The sequence below is a fragment of the Rutilus rutilus genome (genome assembly GCF_951802725.1).
Source record: "Rutilus rutilus genome assembly, chromosome: 16".
NCBI lineage: Eukaryota > Metazoa > Chordata > Actinopteri > Cypriniformes > Leuciscidae > Rutilus > Rutilus rutilus.
The window spans coordinates 37,126,813-37,149,678 of NC_140224.1; the positions used below are offsets into that span (position 1 = coordinate 37,126,813).

Genomic DNA, 22,866 nt, shown 5'->3' on the forward strand with positions numbered 1-22,866 from the left:
CAGCGCAATTTTTCAAAATAAAAGTCTCTTTACGACCTAACAGTGCAATCATTTTTAATTATTCAATTAATTAAATTACAAAAATTAAAAACACATTAAATAATTCTGGCTTAAAGTCCCCATGAAATAAAAAAAATGTCTTCGTCTTTTAGCATGAATGTTAGCCTTACTGCTATCTATAAGCTAGTGTGCTCCAAAACAATAACAAAATTCGCATTTAGAAGATATAAACATTCAAAACTTACAGTCTCTTATTTCCACCAGGAAGGATCAATGATTTTGATGACATCACTCTGCACTTCAGCTTCTCATCAGATTTTCTGTCCAATCAAATGCTCTCTAGAGTCTGAAGCTCCACCCCCTACATTATAAATAGACGCTAATCAGTCAATTGTAGTGATGGTGAATGGCACATGGTGCACTATATAGGGGATAGGGAATTATTCAAACAGTGTAAATATGCTTATCGTTGGGGCGAATGAAGTCTCCGGTCCAGAGACACGATAGCACAGAGCGGATCATATAATCGAGTCGCCGCAGAACAGAAAACGAATCTGAACCATTTGAATTCTGCAGAGAATGCTGTATTTTAAAGCGATATGGAGGAGATTAGGAGGAGAAACGGTTAGAGATTAAGGAGGAAACTGCGGCTTTACCGAGATCAATGGCTCTGGCCGAGCTGTGATATAAACCGAACGCTATTGGCTATTTAAAAAAGGGGAGGAGCTGTTCGATATGCCCCGCCCTGTCTTCCTGTTTCAGTGGAAATGACGTCAACGCATTGAATAATGACCCCCGTTTCAAGGCACTTCAGTTGAACTTTAAATGTCTTTGTTAGATACCATGCATAAATCATAAAATATTAATATTAATAATGTAAAATATAAATATATTCAAAACTATGCACATTTGTCATATAGTGTTTCCGACTTGAATGCATTAGTGACAGGCAGCATTCGATTGTGTTAAATCCATGATCTAATGCTGGAGTTTGTTGGTGTGTGTTGGCTTTCTTTTGGCCAGTGTGAATTGTGCTTTATAGTCCGCTGACAAGCCAGGGTTGTTTCAGTGTTGTTTCAGTTGTTTAGCAGTCAGAAAGCCGAGAAAGAAACTGGAAACTGGCCTGGATGCTTCTCAACCCCTTTCAGGATGGTAGAGGTTTTCTACTTAATACAAAACTTTGATATATAAAGTAAATAAAAAAATAAAAAAACCAATAAAATAAAATAAGAAGTCAAAAAGTGGAAATGTAATAAGTATCAGTAGAAAAAAAATAGAGAAATACTGTAAAAAATTGTATATATATATATCATTGATGTTGTTAAAATATTATTAGATAAAAAAAAATAACCTTTCACAGATAAGGTTAGTAAGTGATTTGGTTTAATTTAAACAAGTACAGGATAATTTTTAAGCTGTTGAAGTCTAGACTTCCATTTTTTTATTAATGATTTAAGAGATTCAAAGATTGTACAATGTTTTCAAGCTCTACAAGATTTAAGTGTACAAATCTGTTCTCATGAATAGAAAGCTTTTAGTCGCTCGTATGATGAAATATGCAGATCCTTCGACTGTGATTGGATGGGCTCGCTGCTCTGACTCCTCCCTCTCGCGTGTGTAATGATGAAGTTCAGCAGGAGTGTGTTCGTGTTGCTCGTACACCTCACCGATCCTCTTGGGTTTCCTTTCGGAAACACCTTCATCACTTCATCCACAGAAGATTCGCACACTTGAAGATGAAGATGAACGATTCACTTCACGCGTTTGACTTTGAGCGCCAGTTTGATGAACGAGTCGCGCTTGAATGGTTTCAGCAGAACTGGTGAGTCAATTGAGCCGAAAATGAATCACTGATTCATCTCATCTATTAATATCTACTCAACTCATAAATGAAGAGTATTATCATGCAAAAGCAGGACACTATAGAATATAATAGCTATATACACACATTTAATGTGATGTGCAATACATAATAGCCTACACATTATAATACACATCATTTAAAATTACAGTAGCATACAGTGTAAGATTCTCAAAATGTGTATTGTGCAATATATGTCATATATCTAACATGTATTTTACTTTAAGCGTAATATTACACAGGAATGTTAGTAAAGGCAGTCTGTAGTTTGCTTTAAACACTCCCTGCTCATTAAAGTGAGGCAGTAAAGTCATCAGACTGAGAGAATTACCTTTGACCTTTCATCACAAATTTCACAATTACATTAATAAACAACAAACCCCCAAAAAACTTGTGATTCTTGTGTATTAATGTGTGTGTGTTCCCATTGTGGACTGAATGAACTCTATTCTGCTGTGATTGATTGATAGATGTGTGTGATAAGAGCAGGTTCACGTGAAGGATGGCAGAGATACGCTCACCTTTGACCTTTCGGCTGATTGTGACATCAAAATCTTTTAGTTGATGGTTTAGATCAGGACAGAGACGTTGTTATGTGGAAAATTTTAGACAAATAAATAAGATTAAAATAAATAAGTACAGTAAAAAAAGTGGAAATATAATAAGTATTCGTAGCAAAAATCTAGAGAAATGCTGTAAAAAATAAATAAAATAAGATTAAAATAAATAAATAAAAAAGTGGAAATATAATAAATATCTGTGGAAAAGTCTAGACAGATGCTGTGTAAAACACAAAAAATTAAATAAGATTAAAATAAATATGTAGACAAGTGGAAATATAACAAGTACCTTTAGAAAAAAACTATGAAATGCTGTAATAAATGTAAAAAATAAACAATTATTAGTTAGTTATTAATCTATTAAATAGTCTATTAAAATTACATAAATAAACAAAGAACACATTTAACAGTACAGTCCATTACAGGAGTGGGTAGATAAAGAATAATATAATAATGTAACGTAATTTTAGATTTATAATATTATAAATGGGAGGGGTTATAAAAGATAGATGCCTTACATTTGAATAATTGCTATTTTTAAATAACTTAAAACCTTAAATACCCTTTCCTTGCATTCTGTCACGTTTATTCTGTAATAAACTGATTATTATCGCCACCTGCATAACTCATATCTCTGTGAATGTTTTCATGAGTTCTGCGACTGAAGTGTAATCGTCCTGAGTGTGTTCCAGGGGAACGGCGTTTGTCCTGTCTGGCACGTATGCGGTGGCTGTATATCTGGGTCGTGTTTATATGAAACACCGGCAGAAGTTGGACCTGCGGACGCCGCTCATGCTCTGGTCTCTGAGTCTGGCGTTATTCAGGTGAGAAACACATCAGGTCAACTTTACTGTCCATCCTGTTTCTCACAGAACGTTAAAAACACATCACACATTAACAACACACACACAGAATTCACTAAATTACACAATTAAACACTGTTTCCATCATTCCAAAAAAACACACACACACAGACACTAACACATTAACAACGCACACAGAATGCACTAAATTACACAATTAAACACTGTTTCCATCATTCCAAAAACACACACACACACACACACACACACACACACACACACACACACACACACACACACACACACACACACAGACACTAACACATTAACAACACACACAGAATGCACTAAATTACACAATTAAACACTGTTTCCATCATTCCAAAAAAAACACACACACACACACACACACACACACAGACACTAACACATTAACAACACACACAGAATGCACTAAATTACACAATTAAACACTGTTTCCATCATTCCAAAAAAAACACACACACACACACACACACACACAGACACTAACACATTAACAACACACACAGAATGCACTAAATTACACAATTAAACACTGTTTCAATCATTCCAAAAAAAAACACACACACACAGACACTAACACATTAACAACACACACACATAATTCACTAAATTACACAATTAAACACTGTTTCCATCATTCCAAAAAAAACACACACACAGACACTAACACATTAACAACACACACAGAATGCACTAAATTACACAATTAAACACTGTTTCCATCATTCCAAAAAAAACACACACACACACACACACACACACACACACACACACACACAGACTCTAACACATTAACAACACACACACAGAATTCACTAAATTAGACAATTAAGTGAAATCAACCCAGGGTCCTCTGCACCATGACCTTGAGCCGAACCCCCCTCCAGAAGCCTTTTCCCCTTGGTCGAACATTATTAAAGTTAGAGGTTACTTAGAGATATCAGCCGGATGGTTTAGTGCAGGCGCTAATGGATCCAAGGCTGTATCTCATAAATTACCCCACTAATAATGCCCAGAATGGACCAAACTTCTACAGTAGAACAAATAGGTTCTGTACTCATAAAACGAGGCATTGGAAAGTTTGTAAGTACATCAGGAGTTTATTTAAATAACACTAGCCTGACGGCTCATGCTACCGCTAACCCAGCTCGAGGTCATGGTGCAGAGGACCCTAGGTTGATTTTACTCCGAACCGTCCCTTTAAAAACACACACACAGAATTCACTAAATTATACAATTAAACACTGTTTCCATCATCCATCAGCAGCGATCATTCATACACGTTTCTTCTGGACAAAGGAGTTCTGAGTCTTGACTTCGAGAATGAATGCAGCGGCTCAGGGTGATCTCAGGCTGATCTCAGGTTGATCTCAGGTTGATCTCAGGGTTGATCTCAGGGTTGATCTCAGGTTGATCTCAGGTTGATCTCAGGCTGATCTCAGGTTGATCTCAGGTTGATCTCAGGGTTGATCTCAGGGTTGATCTCAGGTTGATCTCAGGTTGATCTCAGGCTGATCTCAGGTTGATCTCAGGTTGATCTCAGGTTGATCTCAGGCTGATCTCAGGTTGATCTCAGGGTTGATCTCAGGGTTGATCTCAGGGTTGATCTCAGGCTGATCTCAGGTTGATCTCAGGTTGATCTCAGGGTTGATCTCAGGGTTGATCTCAGGTTGATCTCAGGCTGATCTCAGGCTGATCTCAGGTTGATCTCAGGTTGATCTCAGGTTGATCTCAGGGTTGTTCTCAGGTTGATCTCAGGGTTGATCTCAGGTTGATCTCAGGTTGATCTCAGGGTTGATCTTAGGGTTGATCTCAGGGTTGATCTCAGGTTGATCTCAGGTTGATCTCAGGTTGATCTCAGGGTTGATCTCAGGTTGATCTCAGGGTTGATCTCAGGTTGATCTCAGGGTTGATCTTAGGGTTGATCTCAGGGTTGATCTCAGGTTGATCTCAGGTTGATCTCAGGTTGATCTCAGGGTTGATCTCAGGTTGATCTCAGGGTTGATCTCAGGTTGATCTCAGGGTTGATCTCAGGTTGATCTCAGGTTGATCTCAGGATTGATCTCAGGTTGATCTCAGGTTGATCTCAGGGTTGATCTCAGGTTGATCTCAGGTTGATCTCAGGCTGATCTCAGGTTGATCTCAGGGTTGATCTCAGGTTGATCTCAGGGTTGATCTCAGGTTGATCTCAGGGTTGATCTCAGGTTGATCTCAGGGTTGATCTCAGGTTGATCTCAGGCTGATCTCAGGTTGATCTCAGGTTAGAGCAGTAGCTCTTCCTCATTGCTGTTGTGTGTGTGTCTCAGTATTGTAGGTGCGCTGAGGACGAGCTGGTACATGTTCACGGTGGTGACGACACACGGGTTCAGGCAGTCTGTGTGTGACACGGACTTCTACAGCGCTCCCGTCAGCAAGTTCTGGGCGTTTGCGTTCGCTCTGAGTAAAGCGCCGGAGCTCGGTGAGACTCATGTTCATCACACACTCATAATACTGACCGATTCAGATTCATAACTCAAGCTCCTCTTTAAGCTGTACGAAGGTGAGCTCACTGACAGACAAAAAGTGGAGTGGGATTTACTTTTATAGTAGAAAGACTATACACTGTAAAAAATGCTGGGTTTTATCAACCCATGTTTGGCTCAAATATGGACAAACCTAATCGTTGGGTTAAAAAGATAATTTAAAAATGTAAACCAACGGCTGGGTTTGTCCATATTTGACCCAGTATAGACATACTATAATATAAATAGTAGTGCTGTCAAACTGATTAATCACATCTAACAACAAAGTTTGTGTTTATATAATATGTGTGTGTGTATTTGTATATACTAACAGACACACACACACACACATATATATATAAAGTTGCAAGAAAAAGTATGTGAACCCCTTGCAGAAAATGTAAATAATTTTAACAAAATAAGAGAGATCATACAAAATGCATGTTATTTTTTATTTATTACTGTCCTGAATAAGATATTTTACTCTTTTTTTTTTTTTTGCATATAGTCCACAAAACATAAAAATAGCTGAATTTATTAAAATGACCCCGTTCAAAAGTTTATAAACCACTGATTCTTGTGTCGTTACCTGGAGATCCACACACAAAAAAATATTTTTTCATTTTGTGGACTATATGAAAAAAAAAAACTAAAATATCTTATTCAGGACAGTACTAAATACTATATATACACTCACACATATATAAACACAAACTTTTATGCGATTAATCGCTTTTAATCGATTTGACAGCACTAATAAATAGTATTTTCTTGTAAAATATACTCCAATAATCTTTGTTTTATTTACAACTTTACAACTTTAGTTTATGAACTCTAATCTTTAAACTTTCAACCCCCAAATTATAACATTTAACCCCTAAAATATTTTTCAGGTTTAAAACAGTTATGCACAGAGTTTTTGATGTACTGGTTTTTTTATGAATATTTCACCCCAGAATATGTGAAATTATATTTAGCAATTTTTTTTTCATTGTGACTTTTTCTGACAGTTAAGCTCAATTTCCCAGCTAACAAAAATATGTTCGTTTTGCTAATGTTCCCATTAAGTTATTTCTGATTGTTCTGGGGTTTTTTTTTAGTTTTTTTTTTATGTGAACATTAACGGAACATTCCATTTTGCAAACATTATGAGAATGTTACTTTTGAACGTTCAAACATTATGAGAATGTTACTTTTGAACGTTCAAACATTATGAGAATGTTACTTTTGAACGTTCAAACATTATGAGAATGTTACTTTTGAACGTTCAAACATTATGAGAATGTTACTTTTGAACGTTCTCGGAATGTTCTGAAAGAAAAATGTTACATGAACGTCCAACTGAAACATTTCAAAGAAAAAAAAAAATCTCCTTGAAAGATGCATAAATACTGTTTTGAGCACATTATTAAAGACCAGATAACACCGACTGAACATGATATTAGCGTTACTGGAAGAACATTTGTCCATGACCTTAAGAGAAGCTTGCCAGAACGTTACTGTGTCTGCTGGTTGTGTACTGAAAGCTGTTTCCTGTGATGTGTCCTTTACTCCTGTGTTTGTGTTCGGATCAGGTGACACGATGTTCATAGTTCTGCGTAAGCAGCGTCTGATCTTCCTGCACTGGTATCATCACATCACGGTCCTGCTGTACAGCTGGTACTCGTATAAAGATCACGTGGCCGGCGGCGGCTGGTTCATGACCATCAACTACACCGTCCACGCGTTCATGTACAGCTACTACACCGCCAGAGCGGCCGGCGTCCGCGTGCCGAAACCGTTCGCTATGCTAATCACGCTGATGCAGATGTTGCAGATGCTCGCGGGTCTCAGCGTTCTGGTGCTCGTCTTCAGATGGAAACACCACGTTCACTGCGTGTCCACCATGCACAACATCATCTTCGGCTCTGCCATGTACCTCAGCTACCTTCTGCTCTTCTCTCTCTTCTTCTATAACTCGTACCTCAAACGCCCAGCGGACGAGAAGAGAGAGAAACGAGAGTAACATGAACCTCCTGTCCGCTTCTGAATGCTTGGGTGTTTGTTCTGTTAAATATGCAAAGCCATCCATGAAGGAAACTTTAAAGCACTACAGTAGTTTGCATGCATCATAAATGTCCAGCTCATATCTCATGAGAAATTATATTTTGCATTAGGAAAATAAAGCCATTTTTATCACAAATTGCATTGTGACCTTTTTCAGTGCAAACAATCCTGTTGTTCTAAAAATAGGCTAGCGTTGGGGAAAGTTACTGTTAAAAATAATGCATTACAATATTGCAGAACTCCCTAAAAAAAGTAACTAATTGAGTTACTTTTTATAGAAAGTAGTGCTGGGCGACGATTAATCGCATCTAATGTATACATGCATATGTGTGTGCATTTATATATACAAAATAATTATACTTTTGTGTTACTTTTTCTCACAGTAACTCAGGTATTTTGTTGTAAATTTAAAAGTAATGTTACCTAAAAAGTAATCTGATTACATAACTCGCGTTACTTTCCCCAACACTGACATAGGCTTCGTTTTATTAATGCAAAATATCATTTCATGTTTTTCTAATGATTTTGGGATGAATTGTGCCTGTTGAAATGTTATCATGTTTCATCAATGGAAGTTAATGAGTTAAAGGTGTTAATGTTCACTAAACACTGATATTGACACTTCTCCTCTGATGTGTGACAGTGTCACTGTCCTTTATTAATCACAGAGTGAAATGCTAAAATCTCATTGTAAAAAAAATATTTAAGAGAATATGCTTAAAAAGCAGTTTCTATAGTAAAATGCCCTTCTTGCAGATTGTTTTGTACTGTAATCTGCTGTGAAACGTGATCTAGAATGTTCTATTTCCTCACTTCAGAGTCTGTAGAGTACATGACGCTTCCAGAAGTCTCAGTGTGAACGCTGAACAGGTCTGACTGGCCGAACACACATTTATCTCGTGCTGAAGGAGTGTACTGGCGGTAAACTGGTCTTTCTGCTCAGGCATACAGCAGTGTGTGTTGTTCTGGTGTGTGTACGCTTCTATCAGCGCAGTGATCTGTGAATGCTGAACTCCTGAGGAACGTGTTTCGTGTAAATCCAGCCGTCTGTGGCGAGATTCAGCGTCTTCCCAGAACGTTTGGCTGATGTTCCCCATAAGTTAGAAATCGTTATTATTACTCTAAGTGTTCAAAACATCCCGTTTTTAAATGTTTTAAAAGCGTTTTCTCTTGGTTATGCAGATGTTAATGGAACATTCCATTGTATCGTTTTTTAAACATGGGAACGTTACTTTTGAATGTTCTCTGAACGTTCTGAAACAAGTTGTTACATTTAAAAAACGCCAGATTAATGTCCAACTGAAACGTTTCAGAAAAAAAACATTCCATGAATTTGAACGTCGTTCTTTGAAGAATGTTCTTGACTTTGAGAGAAGATCTGCTTGATTCATTATCTAGACCTTCTCAAACATTAGAAATATCAATTCAAACATCATTTCTCTCACCCTTTATCTTTATATGAACAATTAACCCTATGTATTATTAATTATAATTAATATATAATATAATTAATTTTATTGGGAAGTCCTAATCGTCTGTTTACAAGTTTATTAATGAATAAACACCTAATGAACACACTTTCAGCATGGTCATTCTTTGAGTTTAGAGATGATAAATGTAAATGTCTACTATAAACAAAAGCGTGTCTAATCTATTGAATGCTGTATATTTTTATTTTAAATGAGTTCTTCAACTTTCATATAGTTTTAAAAAAAATGTTGCAAATGTTTAAATGTAACAATTTTTGTTGCATGCATTATTTCTTCATTGTTTTCATTTCCACACTTTATTATTTGGATGTAAGTGCTATCATTATAGAGCTAAAACACAGCTGACATACACTAGCGCTGTAGATATTTTAATGTCGTTGAAAGAGTCTCTTCTGCTCACCATGGCTGTGTTTATTTGATCAAACTTACAGGGAAAAAGTGAAATATTATTGTAATGTAAATGATCTGTTCTCTATGTGAATATACAGTAAAGTGTAATTTATTCCTGTGATCAAAGCTGAATGTTCAGCATCATTACTCCAGTCTTCAGTGTCACATGATCCTTCACAAATCACTCTAATATGATGATTTGATGCTCAAGAAACATTTATGATCATTTTTCTTTATTCCTGCTCAAACAGTAGAGCGTTAGCGCTTGCAACGCCAAGGTCATGGGTTCGATTCCCAGGGAAAGCAAGAACTGATGAGAGAGTAAATGTTTCTTTTGAAATGCAGTGTAAGTCGCTTTGGAGAACAGCGTCTAATGCGTGAATGTAATGTAATGTAATGTAATGTAATGTGATGTAATGTAATGTAATGTAATGTCTGCCCCCTGCTGGACACTCGCTGAAGAACACAAGAGCACAGGAGTAGATTTATCCAGAGTTTCTCTCAGATGTGGATCACGAGGATGTTTGATGAGTTGAAGATAAGAAGATGAATGAGTTGAGATGATGAGGAAGAGGAGGAGAATCACATGTGTTTCTCTCCTCAGTCACACACACACACACACACACACACAGAGCAGATAACAGGCCGCTGAGGGGAAACCTCTTCAGACCTTCGGCTGCTCTGGGATGTTTTGAGCAGAATGAAGATGAGTTTGAGTTGATGAAATGATTGAGAGAAACTCTTGCAGAAGAGTGAAGAAGATGTCTCTGTGGTTCCTGCTTCCCATCAGTCTGCCGGTGTTCACACTGCCCGGAATCTGGATCATGTGAGTCTGTGTTAATATCCACCATAACATCGAGTTTATGTTAATCTGGAAATCTCACAACTCCTGAAGATCTGATCATTTTAATCTAAGATCTACTTGTCTTTTGGACGACAGTGTTTATCATTCTCATTCAGTTATGTTGGTTAGAATTTATTCAATTTTAAATAGTTTATTGAATATTGCAGTGTTATTTTAGTGTCAGTGACTATTATAGTTTTTTGTTGATATTTTGAATTAGTTTCTGTTTTCATGTTAATAGGCTATATGTGAAATAAACGTAATTTTAGTTTTTGGTTTTAAACTAAATGAAAATTAGAAATGTTGCCTTTTATTTTATTAATTTATAAATGTTTATATGGTTTTATTTTTAGTTAGCGATAATAACCCCGGTATACTGATACTCTTTTAAAAAGAGTATATGTTAATTATATATTATTAAATATATTATAACATATTTTGAAGGACTGGTGTCTTGGAGTTAGTGCATGTAATGATATGAGTGTGTTTATAAACTAATTAATGGGTAAAAACTTTGCAATTGTGTTTTAATTTAAATTAGTGAACTTTTATTAATTAACAAGGATGAGTGGAGTTAAATGTCTTTCAGAACCAATCTGTGAATGTGACCAATGCAAAACTTGTTTCAGTGCAAATCTGCTTATAGTTATTAAGAAATAGTTTTGCCCAGTTGATCCTAAAACTGTTTCTTAAAGTCTTGACTCTTTTAACCTCTCTCTCTCTCTCTCTCTCTCTCTCTCTCTCTCCCTCCATCCCCCCCCTCTCTCTCTCCCTCCACCCCCCCCCCCCATCCACAGATATACGATGGCACTCTACAATCAGCACGTGTGTCCTGTGAATAACTGGTGAGTATTGAATCTCTCTGTCACAAACACAGAATGGAGTGATTGATTTATTCAGTCAACAGAAACTCCTCATCCATAAACGAGCAGATTAAATGAATCCTGTAGCGTTTGATTAGATCACATTGATTATTAGGTTAAAGAGGCTGAATCAATGAGGGGCTGTGACGGATAAATCTCCTGTTGTTTCGACAGTGATGTCACACGTGTGTGTGTGTGTGTCTCACCTGGTTGATCTTGATTGATCTTGAGATTGATTGAACCTGTTTAGAGTTAAATGTTGAACTACACAGTTTACTATCTCAGGAGTTTAGATATCTCACATCCATTAGTGAGTAGGAAAGATTCCTGGAATGTTCAACCCTTTGCGTTATTCGTTTTTATCAATTATTTTACTAAATATTGTGTGTGTCTGTGTGTGTGTGAGATGGGTAGGTTAAGGGGTAGGGTTAGTGTGTGTGTGTGTGTGTGTGTGAGATGGGTAGGTTAAGGGGTAGGGTTAGTGTGTGTGTGTGTGTGTGTGTGAGATGGGTAGGTTAAGGGGTAGGGTTAGTGTGTGTGTGTGTGTGTGTGTGTGTGTGAGATGGGTAGGTTTAGGGGTAGGGTTAGTGTGTGTGTGTGTGTGTGTGTGTGTGTGTGTGTGTGTGTGTGTGTGTGTGTGTGTGTGTGTGTGTGTGTGTGTGTGTGTGTGTGTGTGTGTGTGTGTGTGTGTGTGTGTGTGTGTGTGTGTGTGTGTGTGAAATGGGTAGGTTTAGGGGTAGGGTTAGTGTGTGTGTGTGTGTGAGATGGGTAGTTTTAGGGGTAGGGTTAGTGTGTGTGTGTGTGTGTGTGTGTGTGTGTGTGTGTGTGTGTGTGTGTGATGGGTAGTTTTAGGGGTAGGGTTAGTGTTTGTGTGTGTGTGTGTGTGTGTGTGTGTGTGTGTGTATGATGGGTAGTTTTAGGGGTAGGGTTAGTATAAGGGAATATAATACAAAATCATTACGTCTATGGAATTTCCCCATTTAGATAGCTAAGTAAACGTGCGTGTGTGTGTGTGTGTGTGTGTGTGTGTGTGTGTGTGTAGGGTGTATAATTCAAGCTGTGAGACGTCTTTGGTTCTTCAGAGCGGAGCTGATCTGTGCTGCACGCTGGATAATATCCCACTCATCAGGTACAACACAACAACATCACCTTTAATTAGAAGATGAGCAAAAGGTAAATATTGGCAGACATGTTATAAAACCTCATTCTGTGTGTGTGTGTGTGTGTGTGTGTGTGTGTGTGTGTGTGTGTGTGTGTGTGTGTAGTAAATGTGGCGGTGTTCCTCCTGAGAGCTGCTGGTTCAGTCTGCTGTGCAGCGCTGCTTCATTCTTGGGTGAGAGATTCATTGATTCTGTTCTGAACTGTATAAACTCTTCTCTTTCTCTGACTGACTGACATCTTGTCATGATTGACAGCAGCGAGACTGAGATCGTTCATCCTCACTGAGAGAACATTTTACTGGAAGTCATACTGACATAAAACCAGTGGAACATTATAAAGGGAAAATATGGGTAATTGTGAAACTAAGTGATTATAAGATATTAAATCAATGAGCGATTAAATCAGTTGAGTTTGTGCTTTTTTGAGTACTCTTGAAACTAAACACTTAATCCTAAATACTCTTTAAATTTCGAATGGAAATCATATATTTTTACTCTTTACAATGTAATTTAGCTTCAAAGTACTAAGTATGTTTCAGGAATCACTAACTGATTGCTCTGTTGTGTTGCAGTGTCTGTGATTGGTCTGTTGTGTTGCAGTGACTGTGATTGGTCTGTTGTGTGTTGCAGTGACTGTGATTGGTCTGTTGTGTTGCAGTGACTGTGATTGGTCTGTTGTGTTGCAGTGACTGTGATTGGTCTGTTGTGTGTTGCAGTGATTGGTCTGTTGTGTTGCAGTGTCTGTGATTGGTCTGTTGTGTTGCAGTGTCTGTGATTGGTCCGTTGTGTGTTGCAGTGACTGTGATTGGTCTGTTGTGTTGCAGTGACTGTGATTGGTCTGTTGTGTGTTGCAGTGACTGTGATTGGTCCGTTGTGTTGCAGTGTCTGTGATTGGTCTGTTGTGTGTTGCAGTGACTGTGATTGGTCTGTTGTGTTGCAGTGACTGTGATTGGTCCGTTGTGTTGTGTGTTGCAGTGACTGTGATTGGTCCGTTGTGTGTTGCAGTGACTGTGATTGGTCCGTTGTGTTGCAGTGACTGTGATTGGTCTGTTGTGTTGCAGTGACTGTGATTGGTCCGTTGTGTTGCAGTGACTGTGATTGGTCCGTTGTGTTGCAGTGACTGTGATTGGTCTGTTGTGTGTTGCAGTGACTGTGATTGGTCTGTTGTGTTGCAGTGACTGTGATTGGTCTGTTGTGTGTTGCAGTGACTGTGATTGGTCTGTTGTGTGTTGCAGTGACTGTGATTGGTCTGTTGTGTGTTGCAGTGACTGTGATTGGTCCGTTGTGTTGCAGTGACTGTGATTGGTCTGTTGTGTTGCAGTGACTGTGATTGGTCCGTTGTGTGTTGCAGTGACTGTGATTGGTCTGTTGTGTTGCAGTGAATGTGATTGGTCTGTTGTGTGTTGCAGTGACTGTGATTGGTCTGTTGTGTGTTGCAGTGACTGTGATTGGTCCGTTGTGTTGCAGTGTCTGTGATTGGTCTGTTGTGTGTTGCAGTGACTGTGATTGGTCTGTTGTGTTGCAGTGACTGTGATTGGTCCGTTGTGTTGTGTGTTGCAGTGACTGTGATTGGTCCGTTGTGTGTTGCAGTGACTGTGATTGGTCCGTTGTGTGTTGCAGTGACTGTGATTGGTCCGTTGTGTTGCAGTGACTGTGATTGGTCTGTTGTGTTGCAGTGACTGTGATTGGTCCGTTGTGTTGCAGTGACTGTGATTGGTCCGTTGTGTTGCAGTGACTGTGATTGGTCTGTTGTGTGTTGCAGTGACTGTGATTGGTCTGTTGTGTTGCAGTGACTGTGATTGGTCCGTTGTGTTGCAGTGACTGTGATTGGTCTGTTGTGTTGCAGTGACTGTGATTGGTCCGTTGTGTTGCAGTGACTGTGATTGGTCCGTTGTGTTGCAGTGACTGTGATTGGTCTGTTGTGTGTTGCAGTGACTGTGATTGGTCCGTTGTGTTGCAGTGACTGTGATTGGTCCGTTGTGTGTTGCAGTGACTGTGATTGGTCCGTTGTGTGTTGCAGTGACTGTGATTGGTCTGTTGTGTGTTGCAGTGACTGTGATTGGTCCGTTGTGTTGCAGTGACTGTGATTGGTCCGTTGTGTGTTGCAGTGACTGTGATTGGTCTGTTGCGTTGCAGTGACTGTGATTGGTCCGTTGCGTTGCAGTGACTGTGATTGGTCCGTTGTGTTGCAGTGACTGTGATTGGTCTGTTGTGTGTTGCAGTGACTGTGATTGGTCCGTTGTGTTGCAGTGACTGTGATTGGTCCGTTGTGTGTTGCAGTGTCTGTGATTGGTCTGTTGTGTGTTGCAGTGTCTGTGATTGGTCTGTTGTGTGTTGCAGTGACTGTGATTGGTCCGTTGTGTGTTGCAGTGACTGTGATTGGTCCGTTGTGTGTTGCAGTGACTGTGATTGGTCTGTTGTGTGTTGCAGTGACTGTGATTGGTCTGTGGCGTTGCAGTGACTGTGATTGGTCTGTTGTGTTGCAGTGACTGTGATTGGTCTGTTGTGTGTTGCAGTGATGTTGCAGTGACTGTGATTGGTCCGTTGTGTGTTGCAGTGACTGTGATTGGTCTGTTGTGTTGCAGTGACTGTGATTGGTCTGTTGCGTTGCAGTGACTGTGATTGGTCTGTTGTGTTGCAGTGACTGTGATTGGTCCGTTGTGTGATTGGTCTGTTGTGTGTTGCAGTGACTGTGATTGGTCTGTTGTGTGTTGCAGTGACTGTGATTGGTCTGTTGTGTTGCAGTGACTGTGATTGGTCTGTTGTGTGTTGCAGTGACTGTGATTGGTCTGTTGTGTTGCAGTGACTGTGATTGGTCTGTTGTGTTGCAGTGACTGTGATTGGTCTGTTGTGTGTTGCAGTGACTGTGATTGGTCTGTTGTGTTGCAGTGACTGTGATTGGTCTGTTGTGTATTGCAGTGACTGTGATTGGTCTGTTGTGTATTGCAGTGACTGTGATTGGTCTGTTGTGTTGCAGTGACTGTGATTGGTCTGTTGTGTTGCAGTGACTGTGATTGGTCTGTTGTGTTGCAGTGACTGTGATTGGTCTGTTGTGTTGCAGTGACTGTGATTGGTCTGTTGTGTGTTGCAGTGATTGGTCTGTTGTGTTGCAGTGACTGTGATTGGTCTGTTGTGTTGCAGTGACTGTGATTGGTCTGTTGTGTTGCAGTGACTGTGATTGGTCTGTTGTGTGTTGCAGTGATTGGTCTGTTGTGTTGCAGTGATTGGTCTGTTGTGTATTGCAGTGACTGTGATTGGTCTGTTGTGTATTGCAGTGACTGTGATTGGTCTGTTGTGTGTTGCAGTGACTGTGATTGGTCTGTTGTGTTGCAGTGACTGTGATTGGTCTGTTGTGTGTTGCAGTGACTGTGATTGGTCTGTTGTGTTGCAGTGACTGTGATTGGTCTGTTGTGTTGCAGTGACTGTGATTGGTCCGTTGTGTTGCAGTGACTGTGATTGGTCCGTTGTGTTGCAGTGACTGTGATTGGTCCGTTGTGTTGCAGTGACTGTGATTGGTCTGTTGTGTGTTGCAGTGACTGTGATTGGTCTGTTGTGTGTTGCAGTGACTGTGATTGGTCTGTTGTGTTGCAGTGACTGTGATTGGTCCGTTGTGTTGCAGTGACTGTGATTGGTCCGTTGTGTTGCAGTGACTGTGATTGGTCTGTTGTGTTGCAGTGACTGTGATTGGTCTGTTGTGTTGCAGTGACTGTGATTGGTCTGTTGTGTGTTGCAGTGACTGTGATTGGTCTGTTGCGTTACGCTCAACTGATCCATAAGGAGAGCAATAACGTGTTGAACATCGAGGGTCTGTTTGCCGGATGGCTCTGTGCCGCAGGACTCCTGATTGTTGGAAACTTTCAAGTAAGAAAACAATAACAAAATGACTCTATTTCTTCAATATGATTCATTAAAGAGCATCACAATTCGTGTATCAATTCATGTCTGAATTTCTCCATAAGCATATTTGTTATTTTACTCCACTACAGTGATGCATTTGCAAGAGTCTAACATTTTGAAGCATATTTTAATGGATTGTGAAGGTTTCAACTTTCTTTTAGATTGAAAATTACAAGCAAACTCTGTAATTCCAGAAGGTCAAGCTAAAATTTTACAGAATAAAGGAGTGGCAATGTATTAAATAATTAAATTAAATAATTATAATTATAATTGTTTAAAATCGAAATAGTAAAATTCTGTTATTCCAGAAATTCAATTATAAATCATTTAAATTATTTATTATTTGTTATTATTTTGGGGTTGGCAAAATTGATATTGATAATAAAAATTTAATGAGTTTACAATAACAATTTTCACAGAAAATGCTAGTAAATTTCACAAACAAACAGCAAGTTACACATTGACTTAAATGTGAAACTTTTAAGTGGAAAGACTGTTATAGTACTTTTTTTTAACTTAAAAAATATTTTTTATATTATACATATCCAGGTTTTAAATAAAAATTACAGTTTTTTTTTTTTAGCTAATTTACAAATAGTTTATCCCTACAGGGTAGCAAAAAGGCTCAACAAACGCAAAAACAGCACAACAATAATTATAAATTAAACAAAAATGTTGTGTTTAATTTACATACACATACAACGTTTAATCCACACATCTCTAATAAAGACCTATAGAATTCATCTTAAAGTCCCATTTAAAATGCAAATGGAGGTTGTCATAAAATGTTTTTCTATTGTAACTCGTTTGCAGAGTCCGTGCTGTGACTGACGCTGGCTCTGTTTTCTGCAGGTGGATCATGCTAAAGTTCTTCACTATGTGGGCGCGGGTCTGGCCTTCCCCGCGAGTCTGCTGTTCGTGTGTGTGCAAACGCTGCTGTCATACCGCGCGGCCGAGACGCGGAGGGACTTCCAGACGGCTCATCTGAGGCTCATACTCACCTCACTGGCCTTCACCACCCTCATACTCAATATCCTTCACTGCCAGGGAGAAAACATGCCATAAAAAACCAGCGCTCTTAAAACTGTTAAAAAATGATCATGATTTTAATGGTATTTTACTGTAAAAATGCTACGGTGAAAAACTTGGTTAACAGCTGTAAATTGGTTAACAGAAAGTTTACGTACTATATACGGTGAATAACTGTGATAGATCTAACCATACGTTTATATGTTATTTTACAGTAAAATACCGTTAAATTTACAGTTTGTGTTACCATGATGGTGTTTAGTGTGTGTGTGAATGACACTGTGCAGCTTCAAAATATTAGTATTAACTTGTGGAGATTTGCTTGTGATAAGCTTTGATTCATCATGTGACTCTCATCACCACTGTGATTGGTGGTTGTCAGTATATAACAATAGTATAAAACAGATGTAGTATTTCAATTGGTGGGTAAATTAACATTATGTCAGGTAGTGAAATACGGTTTACTGTAAATTTAAGTCTGTAAAACCTAAATTGTTGCTACCGTATTTTTTACAGTAAAGTTTTGGCAACTATAGCTGCCGTTTTTTTTACTGTAAATTTAAGTTAAGTCTGTAAAACCTAAATTGTTGCTACCATATTTTTTACAGTAAAGTTCTGGCAACGAACGCTGCTGTTTTTTTACTGTAAATTTAACAGATTTTTTTTTACAGTGTATGACCAGATGTTTATCCAGCTGTTCCTTAACGTTGTGTCCTGCAGGCGGCGTGTTTTTCATCCAGGAGAGTTTTGTTCTTCAGCACGCGGCTGCTATATCGGAGTGGACGTTTGCCATCATCGTTCTGCTGTTTTACAGCTCGTTCTCGCACGAGTTCAGCTCCATCTCTTCAGAAACACTCGTGGCTCTGATGACGAGACGGAAACTAGAGAAAGTCTGACGTGTGAACATAAGCATTTGTGCTGTGATTATAAAGAGAGAGAAGATGAGTATTAATGTGGTGGAATAATCTTTATATTACACTCTTATTAATAAAGACTCTGTACTTGCATCGAAGCTTTAATCTTTCCATTGCACTGATGTGAAAATGTTGTGAGTGTTTTATGGTGAATGCAAGTTCTATTGCCTAATAGCAAAGTGTCTTAATGTTCAGTTAACAATAAATCGTTAAAAAAAAACATGTTTGATCTTCAATTCTGCGTTATGGTGAAAGTCATCAAAAGTATGTGTGCAGGAATGTTCACCGGTTTGTTTGCATTGTATTGGCAACATATTTACCTTTTCTTTGGTAAGAAAGTTCTGTGATATTTATTTAACTGGTTTATCTTCATGTCCTCACAGTGAGTACAGCAAATATATGTCAGATATTATAGATTAGTTATAGTTCTGTATTTTAGGAAAGACGTTTAGCTGGGTACAAACATGCACAAACAATTTGTGAAATATTGTTTAATAACGTATGGAAGTCTGTTATTATTTATCTCACAATTCTGAGTTTTTTTCCTTGCAATTTCAGATTTATATCCCACTTTTTTTCATGAACTGTGCTTCCATAATAAAGCGATTGTAGTTATTGGAATGTTAACATGATTACATGATTGCAAGACGGAGTTAGACGCATTAATGAATATCTATATCTGCAATAAACCTCAACAGATGATTTTGCTAAACTAACACAATACAACAAGACGAATGCGTCAGCTAATACGACATTAAATTTACCGTAAAAAAAGTTAAAACATTAAAAAGTACCAAAGTAAAACCTATTGAGTTAATATACAAATGAAACACAAACCAACACATTCTCACCTGTGAGAGGTTATCCCATTTTAATATGCTTTAAGACAAACCATGTGTAAGTTCATAAGTCGACACCATTGCTGAGTAGGCCTATTTTCTCCTTAAAACTGCAGTGAACCAAAGACAGTCTCAAAAACACGCTTTGAAATCGCTGGTGTTTCTGACGTCACAAACTACCTTGTAACCAATCAGATCAACGTGTGATCGTCAACGAGTGGATCTCTGAGCTGAGTGAGTGGAGGCGGGATGAGCTTTGAAAGATGAGTTTTGAGGGATAAAAGTATTGACTACAGCGGGGACTTTAAATTTAGGCCGTTTCACTTCACAACCAGAATCTGCTCGTTGTTCTTACTGTGAGTGACGACACGCTGACCGTTCCAAGATGGCGGGCGCGCCGACGTGTCTTGAGCGGTTGAATGTAGTTTCTACATATACACAAATCTATGGTTTCACTTCTGTGCCGTTACCATGGAGATTGTAAATACAACCCGCGTAATACAAACGCCATCATCTCTTCGCTTTAATATTATCGCTAAGACGATACTTCACGGCGGGCTGGATAAATAAGCACAGGTGTTAGCCGTGTAATTGGTTGATTGTGAGGTTGTGTGTATGAGATGGACTCTCAGTATGTGAGCAGGACTCTGGGCCGCTGTCTCTCCGAGGCTCTCGCCGAAATAATCGAGCTCCGACCGCTGGATCCCATCGAGTTCCTGGCGCTCTGGATCCGCAAATACAAACACAACCAGGAGCTCGAGCTGCAGGTCACACACACACGCACACGCACACACACACTGTCTCTATCTGTGTTGAGATGATAGTCTTCTGACATAACAATCAACTAACTACTAATGTGCTTAATGTATGTTTTCGTAATGTCGTTTACTGGTGGGGTTTATGGATGTTGTTATTAGTTGGTTTTTGAATGTAAATACCCCCACTCATTTCTAAAGATCATAACCCATCCTGTGTGTTCTCAGAGAGCCGCTCATCAGAGAGAGTTGGAGGAGGAGAAGCGGCGAGTCCATGAGGAGAATCTCCATCAGAGAGAGCTGGAGGAGGAGGAGAACCGGATCAGAGCCGCACAGGTGAGAGAGAGAGAGAGAGTGTGTGTGTGTGTGTGTGTGTGTGTGTGTGTCTCACCTACTGAAGAAGGTTTGCAGCAGCACCTTAACCTCCTGCAGAGATTGTGTCAGACCTGGGCCCTGACAGTAAACACAGTAAAGACTAAGATAATGATCTTTCAGAAACGATACAGAAATCAGGTTACACACAATTTCTATACAACACACAAAAAACTACACTTACCTTGGCCTCGACATTACATACACAGGGAACCTCAACATGGCTGTGAAAGATCTGAGGGACAAAGCAAGGAGAGCTTTCTATGCAATAAAAAGAAACATTAAAATCTATATTCCAATTGAAATCTGGCTAAAAATTTTCCAATTTGTACTAGAACCAATAATTCTATATGGTAGTAAAATTTGGGGGCCAAAACTTAATAATGAATTTGACAAAATGGGACAAAACAATCATAGAATCTTTCCATAGCGAGTTCTGTAAGAGCATCCTACAGGTGCAGAGAGAAACACCAGATAACCAGTGCAGAGCTCGGCCAATACCCCCTCTTACTGAAAATACAAAAAAGATCAATTAAAGTTTACAATCACTTAACATCAGTTAGCCTAACCCCCAGACATGTCGTCACAAAGCCCTAACATACCAGGAGCAGAAAGAGTCCCCTCAGCCAGCTGGTCCTGAGGCTCTCTGCAGTCACACGTACCCAGCAGCCTCAGGACAGCAACTCAAGCAGACCAAACCAAATCATCAACAAGCAGAAAGAAAAATATATTGAATACTGGAAAGAAACGACCAAAACACAAAGTAAAGTACAGTGTTATCTGACCCTGAAAGAGAATTCACACTGGCAAATGACCTGAGTACAATAAAATGCCCTAAACTAAGAAAAATGTTGACAGCAAACAGACTGAGTGAACACAGCCTGGCCATAGAGAAGGGTCGCCACAGACAGAGCTGTGTGTGTGTGTGTGTGTGTGTGTGTGTGTGTGTGTGTGTGTGTGTGTGTGTGTGTGTGTGTGAGAGAGAGACTCTGCTCCCAGTGTGACAGGGGACAGGTCGAGACAGAGCTGTGTGTGTGTGTGTGTGTGTGTGTGTGTGTGTGTGTGTGTGTGTGTGTGTGTGTGTGTGTGTGTGTGTGTGTGTGTGTGTGAGACTCTGCTCCCAGTGTGACAGGGGACAGGTCGAGACAGAGCTGTATGTGTGTGTGTGTGTGTGTGTGTGTGTGTGTGTGAGAGACTCTGCTCCCAGTGTGACAGGGGACAGGTCGAGACAGAGCTGTGTGTGTGTGTGTGTGTGTGTGTGTGTGTGAGAGACTCTGCTCCCAGTGTGACAGGGGACAGGTCGAGACAGAGCTGTGTGTGTGTGTGTGTGTGTGTGTGTGAGAGACTCTGCTCCCAGTGTGACAGGGGACAGGTCGAGACAGAGCTGTGTGTGTGTGTGTGTGTGTGTGTGTGTGTGTGTGTGTGTGTGTGTGTGTGTGTGTGTGTGTGTGTGTGAGTGTGTGTGTGTGTGTGTGTGTGTGTGTGTGAGAGACTCTGCTCCCAGTGTGACAGGGGACAGGTCGAGACAGAGCTGTGTGTGTGTGTGTGTGTGTGTGTGTGTGTGTGAGAGACTCTGCTAGTGTGACAGGGGACAGGTCGAGACAGAGCTGTGTGTGTGTGTGTGTGTGTGTGTGTGTGTGTGTGTGTGTGTGTGTGTGTGTGTGTGTGTGTGTGTGTGTGTGTGTGTGAGAGACTCTGCTCCCAGTGTGACAGGGGACAGGTCGAGACAGAGCTGTGTGTGTGTGTGTGTGTGTGTGTGTGTGTGTGTGTGTGTGTGTGTGTGTGTGTGTGTGTGAGACTCTGCTCCCAGTGTGACAGGGGACAGGTCGAGACAGAGCTGTGTGTGTGTGTGTGTGTGTGAGAGAGAGAGAGACTCTGCTCCCAGTGTGACAGGGGACAGGTCGAGACAGAGCTGTGTGTGTGTGTGTGTGTGTGTGTGTGTGTGTGTGTGTGTGTGTGTGTGTGAGAGAGACTCTGCTCCCAGTGTGACAGGGGACAGGTCGAGACAGAGCTGTGTGTGTGTGTGTGTGTGTGAGAGAGACTCTGCATCTATCCATCATAAAAGTGCATTATGGAGTTCAAACAGAAACGGCCATTCTCTGCCATTATAAAGCTTGGAAGAGTCAGGACATTTTTTATATAACTCTGATTGTGTTCGTCTGAGAGAAGAATGTCACACACACCTCGGATGGCTTGAGGGCGAGGAAATCATGGGCTAATTTTCATTTTTGTGTGAACTATCCCTTTAAAGAGCAAATATTCTGCATTATCATATGAATGTTCTGTTGTGTTTTGACAGCATGTTCCTGAATCAGCAGACGAAAGCAAACCGGATCTGTGTGAAGACGAGGTGTGTGTTTCTGCTGCACACTGTCAACTCTCATCCTTCTATCTAGCATTTACACACACACACACACACACACACGCACACACATTTGCTTTTCCATGCTACATTCAGTAAACGTTCATATTGTTTAATCTCTCCAGAATGCATCTT

At 39.7% G+C, this 22,866-nt stretch overlaps 4 protein-coding genes across 4 annotated transcripts in view; all 4 read left to right on the top strand.

The window, feature by feature from the left end:
* LOC311305824 (alpha-actinin-2) overlaps positions 1-19,409 on the top strand; it is a 139,599-nt gene extending 120,190 nt beyond the window's left edge. The window contains exon 19 of the mRNA XM_084433747.1: positions 19,359-19,409. Coding sequence (XP_084289873.1) covers positions 19,359-19,361 — 3 coding nt within the window. The 3' untranslated portion in view covers positions 19,362-19,409. The remainder of the gene's footprint in view (positions 1-19,358) is intronic.
* Positions 1,605-8,674, top strand: LOC311305838 (very long chain fatty acid elongase 6). Its single transcript, XM_084433770.1, has 4 exons — positions 1,605-1,822; positions 3,114-3,245; positions 5,576-5,727; positions 7,345-8,674. The coding sequence occupies exons 1-4, from the start codon at positions 1,737-1,739 to the stop codon at positions 7,773-7,775; spliced, it is 801 nt and encodes a 266-aa protein (XP_084289896.1). The 5' UTR covers positions 1,605-1,736; the 3' UTR covers positions 7,776-8,674.
* Positions 10,458-18,423, top strand: LOC311305833 (transmembrane protein 150A; the record flags this gene model as incomplete). Its single annotated transcript, XM_084433765.1, has 7 exons — positions 10,458-10,522; positions 11,338-11,385; positions 12,446-12,532; positions 12,669-12,736; positions 16,297-16,424; positions 17,313-17,490; positions 18,210-18,423. The coding sequence occupies 7 exons, from the start codon at positions 10,458-10,460 to the stop codon at positions 18,383-18,385; spliced, it is 750 nt and encodes a 249-aa protein (XP_084289891.1). The 3' UTR covers positions 18,386-18,423.
* Positions 19,410-19,507: 98 nt separating the features above from the next.
* Positions 19,508-22,866, top strand: part of dydc2 (DPY30 domain containing 2) — a 4,977-nt gene continuing 1,618 nt past the window's right edge. The window contains exons 1-3 of the mRNA XM_084433768.1: positions 19,508-20,009; positions 20,226-20,333; positions 22,669-22,719. Of these exons, the coding sequence (XP_084289894.1) occupies positions 19,863-20,009; positions 20,226-20,333; positions 22,669-22,719 (306 nt within the window). The 5' untranslated portion in view covers positions 19,508-19,862. The remainder of the gene's footprint in view (positions 20,010-20,225; positions 20,334-22,668; positions 22,720-22,866) is intronic.

Coding starts and splice junctions, on each gene's coding strand:
- LOC311305838 (XM_084433770.1), top strand. CDS start 1,737: ATGAAGATGAACGATTCACTTCACGCGTTTGACTTTGAGCGCCAGTTT. Junction 3,246..5,575: donor CTGAGTCTGGCGTTATTCAG/GTGAGAAACACA, acceptor TGTGTGTCTCAG/TATTGTAGGTGCGCTGAGGA. Junction 5,728..7,344: donor GAGTAAAGCGCCGGAGCTCG/GTGAGACTCATG, acceptor TGTTCGGATCAG/GTGACACGATGTTCATAGTT.